General features: G+C 41.5%; 1 protein-coding gene across 6 annotated transcripts in view; it reads right to left on the bottom strand.

The window, feature by feature from the left end:
* The window catches only part of MUC13 (mucin 13, cell surface associated), a 40961-nt gene that overhangs the window by 2578 nt on the left and 26082 nt on the right, over positions 1–12301 (bottom strand). For all 6 annotated transcript variants that reach the window (XM_084642638.1, XM_084642641.1, XM_084642639.1 and 3 more), the window contains 7 exons: positions 11807–11865; positions 10460–10629; positions 7759–7884; positions 6397–6511; positions 5444–5481; positions 1906–1993; positions 27–240 (listed from right to left, as the gene is read on the bottom strand). In XM_084642638.1, coding sequence (XP_084498764.1) covers positions 27–240; positions 1906–1993; positions 5444–5481; positions 6397–6511; positions 7759–7884; positions 10460–10629; positions 11807–11865 — 810 coding nt within the window. The remainder of the gene's footprint in view (positions 1–26; positions 241–1905; positions 1994–5443; positions 5482–6396; positions 6512–7758; positions 7885–10459; positions 10630–11806; positions 11866–12301) is intronic.

The raw sequence follows: 12301 nt of genomic DNA on the forward strand, positions 1-12301 counted from the left end.
CTCTTAGTCATGTATGAATCACCTACCTCATCATCATCATAATCCCTCTCAGGAAGTCTCCTTGTTTGTGGTCCCATCTCATAAGGGTTCACTTGACTAGCATTGCTAGTCTGGATTGTGGGAAAGATTTTCTCATTTGCAGCAGGGTTGATGGCAGAAACAAGTCCAGGTGTTTCTCTGTTATCTGAATAGTCCTCTCTCAGCAAATGCCTCTTCTCTGGATTTTGCCTTTTATTTGCTCTTTAATGAAAAAGAAAAGCGTCTTTTCCAAGGCTTAACTTTTTAGATGTATCTTGATCCATTTAACCCCCCACTCCTCCTTATTTTTCACACTCTCTTGTCCCTCTTTTTGAAATGTGCAATGAGAGTAAGTGTTGGTGCACTTGCTGCATGCTATGACATCACTTGTCACAAAGGCCAGACAGCACAGTTTATAAAGCAAGCCCCAAAACTTCTTATTACAAATATGGTTTAAGGTGCCAGGAGGGGCAGAGATCAGAGAAACCCCTTTCTGTTTTGTCATGGGAAGAGGGAATTCTCCCTGACACAACACTAATTGCACTTGTAACTGTGTATGCAAACAAGAAACTGGTATGTTAATTTACACCCATTACAAAAGCTACTTTCATACATGCAATCAAAGTCCTCCACCCTGCAAATGCCACATTGTATTCCTCCAGGAGTGGGCAAGGGTAGAGTGACTATGCTTGAGTGGCTTCCATACCCCCTGCTTGGGAGGATCATAGGCTCCATGGCAATTCAGAATAGGCCAGTGCACAGGGGAGCATTGGAGCTGGGCTGAGAAAGGGGCCATTGGGTTTAAGATTAGGCAGATCTAGTGGCTGGGAACCTCAGATAAAAGATGCAGAGACAGTAGTGGCTGATGGGGTTGCCCCCTCTGAGGTATAGAACACTGCAACATGCCTATCAGTTACATGCCAGAGACCCAACTACCCCACTATCATGCCAGGGCACAGTGCAGCAGGTACCATCTCCCTCTGCCACCCATGCCAGGGTGAGGAACCTGAAGCCCCAAGCCAGGCCCACCCCCGCCCCTCTTCTTCCTATGGCCTCAAGCACCTAGGCTATGCCCCCATCTTCTGCTGCTCTGAGCCCATGACCCCAGCCCCTGTTGCTGGACACCCTGGGTTGGTCCCTGTTGCCTACCTGGTGGCTTGCTTAAGGGTAGGTTGGCCCTGCAACACCCCAGCCTTCTTGTTATTGCCACTCTCTGTCCCTCAACCACGAGTTGGCCCTGCAGCCAGTCCTGTCCCACCTCCTGGAGCTCACCCTCATTGGCTTCCCACCTGGCAGCCCTGTCTGCCCATTGGGGCTCAGTGCAGATGCAGCCCGCATCCCTGAGAAACTTTCTGAGAAAACCCAGGACTTTTACTGTCCCAAGAAGACTTACAGATTTCCCACAACAGCTACCTCAAAAAAAGGGATGATCCCGGGAAAACCTGGACAGGGGGCAACCCACGTGGCTAAGGAGGACCACAGAGGTGCTGAACTTGAGCTCCACAGTCTGTCCCTGGGCTCAAGGGGTGGAGTCTGACCTCCTTTCTGGTTGTGTGTTGTGGCAGAGATATGAATTTAGAGGCTTTAAGCAGGGGGAGGGGGTACATTTCAGCCATATTTGCGTATTTTGGAAACAGACACCCAGGGCCAGATTCTCAACAATGTGAGCACACATTTCTCATGACAGCACACAAATTGTTAGAGGAACACATTCAAAGGGAAAAATACCTTACCTTCATGCAAAATGGTGGTAATGATGTGTCCCAAATAGAGAGACAATTGCATTGGCAGCTTTAAAAATCTGGCCCCTCTTTTTGAAACTAGCCCACTCTGTAGAGTTTAGCAATCTCCCTTGTGTTTAAGTGCCTAGCAAGCAACTATTTGTACCTCATTGAAGTGAAAATGAGTCCTGCAGCTAAACCCAGGATCAGAGCCCCACATAGGACAGCCACAATGATAAGGATCAACAAGGAATCTGAAAAGAGAGAGATTAAAAATTCATAGCAAACATGATATACAAGGGAACCTCTCCTTTTCTACAATCAGAATATATTTTGGAGTAAAATAGATTCTGTACCATCAAAACGTATCTGTCTTTCATGCTATTACTCTTGGGGCAGTGCTTATGAGATGGCCACCATCATGGATTGAACCCGTCTGCTCCAGAGCTAAAGGCATAAGCTGCTATAGTTTGAGCTAAAGCTCAGAGAGAACTGTAACACTTCATATCCGCTGTGAATCTGCAGACGGGGACCCCATAACACCCACTCACCAGTGAGTTACATACTTTTTCAGCTCAAAGGAAGCTCATCCAAAGCATCTGAGGCCCATAGCAGTTTGAATCCTGGATCACCCCCACTGACATGACATCTGCCATCTTATCTTGGCCAACACACACTGGGGATTGAACTAGGAACCTCCAGAGCTAAAAGTATAAGCTACTACAGCTCGAACTAAAGAGCTAAACCTGTACGTGTAGGGATTACAACAACTCATGTCCTCTGTGGATGTGCACGGGGGAGGGGGAGACTCTTTAACACTCACCGGTGGGTTACACTTGCCATCAGCAAACTCCTGCTCCTGCATTAGGCTCTGCTAGTAAAGACCTTTGCATGGGTGAAGAGTTCTCTTGAAGTAAATGGTCCTCAGCACATGTTCCATACCAGCAGACCCCAGTGCAGGCTCAAGGTCTAAGGTTGCAAATTAACCTCTTTTGCAACCTCCTATTTACATTTGCTTGTGCTTCACTGACATATTTTCTTTTTGTACTGAAATATCACCTGTTTGCTCTCAGTCAAAGGCTGGAGTTTTTGAAAAATTGGAGAAAATCCCTTTGTACAGTTACAACTGATGGAAGGGTGGAAAAAATGATTTTTTTCTCCTGACTGGCTGCTATTTTCCAAATTTTGTTTGTGAAAACAAAACACCCCCCCCGCCCCAGTTTTCCTAAAGCCCTTATTTACCCTCCCCAAAAAATCATTAAAAAATTGTTTTCGTTCAATTGTTATGGGGGGTGGGGCATGAAGGAAAGTTCCAGCTAGGTATGCTCTGAACATTTAAATGTTTATCTCTTCACAGGGGAGGAAGGATGGGCTTGTGGTGCAAGTATGAGCCAGAAGGGCTGGGTTTAATTCCCAGTTCTGCTACAGACTTCTTATATGACCAGGGCAAATCATTTAAACACACTCTGCCTCAACTGTCTTTCTATAAAATGGGCCTCATACTGACCTCATAGGGCTGTTGTGTAGATTAAAGTTTGTGACAACACTATGAACTCCTGAGTCAAGAATCATTGAGTTGATCAATTTGGGGAGGAAATTTCAGAAGGGAAGTTCTCTTTTACACTTGCTTAGGATGACGTTTTTTCTGATGCTTTTAGTTGTGTAATTGCCTGAAGCACTGTGGAATAATGAAAACCAGCTGCTCAATGCCAGGGTGCTGCAGCTATGTTTTTTCTCCATCTACAGTGTGGAGGAGTTTAAAAAAAAATCCACATGGAATTAAGCAAACTACATTTGCACAACTCCATAATGCTGCCGCTTCAGTGTCTGCTTTAAGATAGAGTAATCAGAATCTTATTTGCTAACTTTGGTGAGTAAAATAACTTTTCATTGCTCTTTACTCCTGCAGAGTCAACACAATTGAGGGCAGATCTACACTAGAAGTGCTACATCAGCGCAGCGGTGCCCCTGTAGTGCATCTAGTGAAGACACTCTATGCTGACGGGAGAGTGCTCTCCTGTTGGCATAATTACTCCATCTCCGTGAGCAGCAGAAGCTATGTCAGCGGGAGAGCGTCTCCTGCCGTCATAGCATCGGTGCGAACAGCGCTTAGGTCGCTGTAACTTGCATCACTCAGGAAGGTGTTTTTTTCACTCCCTTGAGCGACGTAAGTGAGATCGACTTAAGCGGTAGTGGAGATTTGCCCTCAGAGAGCGTGAACTGGATTCCATTTCCTCTTGCACATTATTAATGCAGTTGCCTACTAAAATCCAGTCACTTAGCTCTGTGCAGCTACACTGTAGGCAATGAGGGTACAAAGTGTCTCTAAAGGTTTACTCTGAAGATAGTGGGGTGGAGGGGAAGAGGTATAATTGAGACTATCACTTTGCCCACACAACCTTTAGTACTAGTAATGCTGTACTATTTTGGATCATGAGTTAGTCTGTTAAATGTATATATTTGAGAGACACCATATGGTGTGCGGATGAGTTGATGTTGCCCTCTGAATTTTATTGTTAGAATTTCCCAAGATTGTCTTTAAATTCATAACCTTGCTGTTGCATTTGTGCATATTTTAAGCAATTGGTTTTCTTAAATTGTTTTAGAAAAGGCATTAGAAGTAAGAACCCAAAAGCCTTCTTAACAAAATACATGCAGAGCATTTAACAGGGTCAAAAATTTCTTCCTCTTATAACTTACGCTTATACCTGGCCAGCTTTACTCTGTGCTGTGTTAAAACTATTATTAGCCATTTCCCTAAAAACTTTCAGGCAAAACATGCAAAGGTTTTGAGGTCTTAGAGTTGAATACACACACAGGTTAAACATATACCAATTTAAGAATATAGTGATGGTAAGAGGAGTTGAAACATTCACATGCAAATGCACCCTGCACTGAATTAGACCCCAGCCAGTCACAGTGATTAAACAGTCATAAGTGTCAAGTTCTTCAGCAAACTTCTCTCTACACAGGATGATACTGTCAGCACAACCTCTGAGAGGGATGAGGGGGACATTTCTGTCAACAATATTTTCCTATCCTATAAGATGCTGAAAAATTGGAGAGTTTGCAGATAAAACTCACAAGAATGAAGGAGCTCAATCTGTTCAGCTATCAAAAAGAAGATCAAGAGGTGACTTAATCATAGTGTATAAATACCTTCCTGAGGAGAAAATATGGGGTACTAAATGGCACTTTAATGTAGTAGAGAAAGGTATGATGAGAGCCAGTGGATGAAGTTAAAGCTAGACAAATTCAAACTAGAAAAAAGGCATGAAGCATGATTAATCACTGGAACAAATTAACTACCAAGGAAAGTGATGGATTCTCCATCTCTTGATGCCTTCAGATCAAGACTGGATGGTTTTCTGAAAGACGTGCTCTAGCCAAACACAAGTTATTGGGCTCAATGCAGGCATAATTGGATGCAATTCGATAGCCTGTGTTCTATGGCCAGAAGGAGATCAAACTGGATAATCTAATGGTTTCTTCTGGCCTTAGTGTCTATAATGCTTCCTGCCACATGGCTACAGGACTCACGCTTTTTAACTCATCCTTCCCTAACTTTGTGTTGTTGTTAACATGGTGTGTTTGCATCTCCATATGCTACTAATGCTCACTCTACTATTGCAGGGTCTGCTCTGCAAGTAAAACATTGCTGGAAATATTTCCTATAAGTAAACATCAGAAACTCTTGTACTCACTGTTGCTACAGTTTACTCCAGAGTAGCCCACATCACACCTAAACAATAGTAAAAGAAATGGAAATTGAGTTCATGCTGTTCAGTAGATGGTCATGAAACAATGGAACAGTCCCACCCACCACCATCTTCTCTTATTGATGGGTTTCATATTTGTGATCTTATCTCTAAATCTACGTAGTTTCTGTGTTGATTTGGGTGAGAAGAAACAGTTGAGAAACACCAATTTCCTTTCTAAACTAAAATTTCTTTATCCAAGATTTTCAGACATGACTACTGATTTTGGATGTCTCCATTTTTGAAGTGCCCAACTTGATACACCTTAAAAGGGGCTAATTTTCAGAACGTGCCAAGCACCCATCTATGAAAATCAAGCCCCCATAGGTGTTTCAAGATGGGTGCCCAAAAATGGAGGCACTCACAGTCACTAGCCACTTCTGAAAAACTTGGCCTTTGTGTGTCATAGTCTTTCTTGGGCACCTGAGTGCCGACAGCAACTCACTTTTCATACCAATGCTACCATTTTGAAATAAAACTTATGCTAGTGTCAGAATTAATTTTGCTGGTGAATGTAACAGTCATAGGAACAGCTGGATTGACAGAGAATGAAGAAGTTCTCTGTTTATCCAGAGGTACAGCCTGGGTAGTAGCATAGCTTCCCCACACTACTCCAGTAATGAGTTTCAACCCTGTCCTGGAGGAAGCATCTCTAGAGGGAAACCCAAGCAAAATACCATAGGACTTATACTGGTCAGCACATGTGCTTCCCCTGGACCTCAATGGAAGTTCTGCCATGAATTTGAAGCAGTATAGCTCAGTCTTTGTTGGTTACTTAATGTCATTTAATTTGTGCAGTTTAGGGCTGTGATTCTAAAAGCAATATTGTCAACTCCATCCTGTTTTAAATACCACGTTGCCTTATCTTGATAGAACAAAGGAAGTAGCTGAGTACTCACTTCACGCAGTTTCCATCTTTGTTTTTGAAATTAGGAAGACATTGGCAAACTGGGGCACTGTTTTTACCCGTAACACAATGCATGTGATCTTCTTCAGAACATGTGTTATCACAATCTACATTTTCAATGGAAAAAAACCGAGAGTTGTTTTAAAGACAGTCTGAAAATGGATATTCTGATATAGAGGCTTAATACTTCAATATGCAAATATTTACATTTTCAGTTAACAAAGAAGGTGGCAAAATACACCTGTTTATTTCCTGTCCCCTTATAAACTCACAGAATTCTGATTTGCCTCTGTGCTATGTTATGTCTTTAAGGGCTATCGAATGATCTTTTAATAGAAATACACACACAGAAAAGAAACTTAAATACAGGCACAATAGCAGAAGAAAAAGTACCATTGCTTGGTTCCCACCAGTCTGTGGCCTTGCCAACTCTTGTGATTTTATCATGAATTTTTCCAAGATTTGCTGTTTTTCTTAAAGGCTCAGCTCTTGGAATCAATTAATTAGGTGAGAATCTCAGTTAATAAAGCATGTTTCTAGCACTCGTGGTTACGGAGAAAGGCTTGAAAACATGAACTGAATGTCTGGTAAAGGCTCCAAAACCAAAAGGCAAATAAGAACCCCAAATTTGTTGTCTTCTGAAAACCCCTCATGATTGTTGAATGCTTAGGGCTGGCAACGCTGTCTTGTGCAGCACAGTTACAATACCACCCCTAAAACCTAGTGGGCAGCAGGGCAGCTGAATCCTAGAAAGGGGATTAGGGGTAGCTGGACTGCTGGCTAGCTCTGGGTCATGGTGAGGCAATGGGCCAACCTCATAGGCCCCAAGAAAATCTGCAAACCGTCAGGGAAAATAATAACACCGAGTCCTACAGGCATGCTAGTAAGAGACAATTTATTCAATAGGTCCTGTTAAATAACAAAGACCTGCTATTTGTAAACCGCTAGTATGCACAGTCAGGCTCCAGATTTTTTCAAGCCCAGCAGCCCTGGTGGATTGACTCCTGAACCATTTGCAAGGAGAATAGGTTATCTACCCAATGCTCAGCTGGCTATGTGGTACCAATACTGTGATTTCAATCACAATACCCAGATGGTTTAAATTAGTCACATGCTTAAGAGCGTTGCTAAATTGGAATGGAATGACTCATGTGATTAAAGTGAAGCACCTGCTTAAGATCACTGTTTCATCAGGGCTTCAGTGCCCAATTTTCAGAGCTGCAGATGCTCAGCACCTGAGAAAATCCCCTTTTCTCAAATGGTGCTGACACAGAGTGCAACCAAGGGGAAATGAAGGCGGGGAGAGGAAAGCCCAACCCATTATAAGAGCTTATAATGGTCATAAAGCTCTCACCTGAACAGGTTTTTTCTTCTTTGTTCTTCTTAGACAATCCTGATTTGCACTCACACGTTAGTCCATCAGTGTCCACACACTTAGTAGTTGCCTCATCACAGCCATAAATGTCACATTGTGAAAGTTCTAAAAACAAAATGAAATATTTCAAAGACTGATCATAAAATAAAATCTATAATTAGCAGCAGCCTTTAATACGAAGTAGTGTGCCTGCTTAATAGCCTATGTACTGTATAGTTAGTATTTCTGAATTCAATTTTAAGCTATATTTAGGGTACAAATACCCCCCGTCACCTTGAATTAACCTTTACAGTATTGATGACCTTCCCAGCAACTGAACCATTCCCATCACAGGTGCTGATCTCTCCCTGCCTACAACTGGCCTGATTTGCCTCCCAGCAGCCTAACCTTCCCCAATGCCATCCAGAAAAAAGTTCTCGTGAAGGTTTCTTCCCTTAGCCCCTTTAAAAAACATGCAATCCACCCCCTGCCCTCCCATACAGGGAGTTGCGCTTTAGTGGAGACGACTGATGGATGTAAAGCTGAGCATACATGTAAGTATTTGCAGGATCCGAGCTTATAAGTAATATGTCATACAGTGTTCAACTTATATATAACTTGAAATTGGGATAGAAGCTCAGCATAGGAGAGGAACTCTACAATTGATTGGGGTTAGAAAAAATTTCCCCTGTGGATGGGTTATTCAATAATTTCCACTATGGAGGTTGTTCTATCTTTTTCTGAGGTATTTGGTACTGACCACTCAGAGACATTAGGTTCACTTGATTGTCTAAACTAGCATAGCAATTTCTATAGTTTTAAATTATTTAAAATTGATTCAGGAAAATAAACCTCAAAATGATACTTTGAAAAGAAATCTATCAGGATTTTGTTTCAAGTTGGTTCCAAAAGCTATGGCTCTGTTTGATTTGCACAGCTGTAAGTGATGACAAATGAGTAAATGGCACTAATAAAGCCATGCTTACATCTTAGTTTAATTTTTCCATTTAGAATGTTACATCCTCAAAAAAAAAAAAAAAGAAAAAAAAAAGGACTAGCATAAAATATTCTGTCCGACTCAAACTTCAAATATCAAACTTGCTGCTACAGCACTGAGAGTGCTCAGACACCCCATGCACAGAAGGAATCTTCTTGAGAAGATAATTAGGCATCTTAAATTATTTAATAATTGACTATAAATAGAAGGGACTGAATTGTAGATTTTAAAGATTCAGTTTTACAAAGCAATCTTAATCCACCAGGACTCACAAGGAGTTCAAAGCTATTGTAATTCCAGCAAAATTGAGTCACATACTAGGTCATCCTCTAAGCCCTCCCGCAAATTTTCAGCAAAAGATTCAGCTCAGTTCCTAACTATGGGCTTAATCCTGCAAGGCGCTCAGTGATCTGACCTTGATCTATCAAAGCACTTAAGCACATGCTTAACTTTAAGCATGTGAATAGTATTACTGGGTAAATATGCTGGCCTTGTTTTAGCAAGGCAATAAAGTACAAAAATAGTCCCACTGAACTCAATGGAATTACTCATGTGCTTAAAGTTAAACATATGCGTTCGTGCTTTACTGGCTAAGGACAAAGGGATTTGGCATCTGTACAAATGAGCCCTAAGGCCCTGTCCCATCACGAGCTCTGCATGGACACAGGTGTCCATTTGCATGGAGCTCAGTAGCAGGATCAGGGCACTGGTGTGCAAGTTTTATTTTTGCCAGAGTTCATTAAAAATGTGAACATTTTTCACGAACATTTTAGAAAAAAATACCTTGTGCCTGTTTTTCCTTGAAAAATGTCAACATTTTTTGACTGGTCCCAGCTTCTGCTGATTTTTAATTAATGATACTTTTGCAGGAAATAGTAGAGAAAGTGCAAAACGTAACAAAAGATGTTCAGCTCTAAGCGTTAATGCACTTTTCCTGCAAGAGTTGGTTGTTTTAGTAACGTAAGAATTTCCATACTGGATTACACTGGTGAGACATCTCATCCGGTACCTGGTCACTGTGGCCCCAGTTCAGGAATGTGCTCAAGCATGTGCTTAATCCGTCCCTATTCAGAAAACACTTAAGCTCATGCTTAAGTTAAGCATTTACTTAAATATTTTCCTAAATTGGGATGCTGGCCTAAATGTGGCCAATACCAGATGCTTCCGAGGATGGGGTAAGAAACCCACCAGATGCTTCCGAGGATGGGGTAAGAAACCCACCTACTGGACAATTATGAATAATCAGACAATAAGGAATTTTCCTTACTCACTCGCCAATAAGAGATTGTCTTATACTCAGAAACACAGGAGTCATATTTCTTTTATTTTTGTCCTGTGTAAAGAGAGGGACTGTATTTTTATTCTGTGTTTGTCCCGCAGCTGGTACAATGGGTTCCTGATCCATGGCTCCTAAGTGCTATGACAATACAAACCATAAATAATAATACTCCCATTAGCTACATAAACTGTAACATTCAGAAAAACATTCATTTTGGAAATGAATATTCCTCTTCTATTCCCAAATACAAATATAACATTGTCTGTGTCTCAAAAAGACAAAAAGTTACAATGAATGGTTGAGTTTTCAAAGTAGATTAGGGGATTTAGACATAACTCATTAAAATTAATGGAGGGTATGTTTCAAAGAGCTTTGTCCTCATCAGCTTGGAAAATCTCCGCCAGTGTTCTTAGTGTAGTACTTACTTTGATAGCTGCCATTATTGAAATAGGAATGGACTTTCAATGCTTCTTCTATGAGGCTAGCAACACCACTAGTGTTTAATTCTGTGGTCACTTCAAACATGTTGCTTATTGTCACGATAGTTCCACTGGTCTCCGCTTTAATCTGTATTTTAGATTTTGCTGAACTTTGTCTGAAAAATAAGAATCTAGTGTAATTGTAGAAAGTACCATAAAAACCACATTTACTTTAACAACAGATTTTTGTAATCAATCACACAGGCATATCATAGGCAGCGAGAGCAGATTTGCCCACAGACACATTATACCACTGTGCGGTGTCTCTTGGTTCTCACCCGGTGATAACATCTTGAGGGGGTGAAGATCATTCAGTCTCCACATCCCATTCTTTAGTCTCTGCTCTGCCAACACGCGATCCAATGAATGCAAATGAGTTGCAACAGGATTTTATGAAATGGTCATTTTCTCACTAGAAATTAGACTGAGATCACAAATTCACTGACTACTGGTTATTTGCACCAACCTGGATCTCATGTCAATTGGTAACCAAGAGGTTTACGATGCTCTACCCTACTTAGTAACTCCTTGAGGCATCCAGTCCCTGTTGTGATGAGATTTTCACTCTTAACCCTAATCATTACACTTTCAAGAGCCAGATTTTCAAATAACATGGGTGTACAATTGCCCAAATAATTTTTGCACATTGTGTTAAGTGCATATGTACGTGAACAAATAAGTAAAAGGCTGAAGTCAGAGTGGTCCTAAATGTGCCCCAAACATTTTTCCCTCTTAATGCTGCTGAATACAATAGTAACTTTACTAAGGGCCAGATTCTGATACCTATATTCATGATGAACAGGGTCTTATGCTATGTTTGTCTTATCCCTTTGGCTATTATCAATAGGAATACCCATGGAGTAAAGTGCTACTCAGCATAAGTTAAGCTCTTGGAATCTGGCCCTAAAAATTTACGTACCACATCAATACCATATTCTACTCTCAGTATTTTTGCAAAACTCCCATTGTTACTAGAGGGGGTTCTACTGTGCAACAAGGGGTATTGTCTCAGCTCACCCTACACACAGGATGAGTCTGAAACTTCTGATGCTAAAATGTGTATTTTCCAAAGTGGGCCACATTCCCAAAAGCAAGAAATCCTCACTGATCTGAAACCTCCTTTAGCTGAGTTCATTTCATATTGCTCATCTGAATTGATTAAAGGAGGATTGACAGTATATAAGATGGGGCAAACTAAGAAAGCAATGTGAGCGATGTGTTCTGTATCTATGCTATGTACACAAAGAGAGATCACAAACACACACACGCAAACACAGGAGCTGCTGAACTTACCTTATATTCACAATTATTGTCTCTCCATAGTCTGTCTTATTTTTGAAAGTTGTGTTGAACTATGAAAGATAAAATGAATTTGGTTTATACCTTTGTAAAACCACAGAACAAAATAGGCAAGGGAAATTTGTGGGGTTCATCTCTCTCAGAGCCAGTTAGGGAAATTAAAGGCCCAGAGCTCCCCATGCCATGTCCAGGCAAATTCGTATTGGCTCCTAAGAGAGCTCTGCCTAAACAAGGAGTGCCGGAGTGGGCCATAAAATTGAGTATAATAATAAATGACCACTACATACAGACATTGTAGGGTGCACCATCCACCCAGGCTCCACACTTAAAGGGATGCCTCTATGCACAGATCTTCCTCATCCAGCTTGGACAGAGGGAGAGGGGGACTCAGCCTCCCCAGCGGAACCAAAGCCCTGTTCCCCATGACACTATGGAGGGGCATCCTTGGGCCTCTGATATCCATGGTGAGGAGCAGACCAGGGACAGAGG

The sequence above is a fragment of the Lepidochelys olivacea genome (genome assembly GCF_965140295.1).
Source record: "Lepidochelys olivacea isolate rLepOli2 genome assembly, chromosome: 11".
NCBI lineage: Eukaryota > Metazoa > Chordata > Testudines > Cheloniidae > Lepidochelys > Lepidochelys olivacea.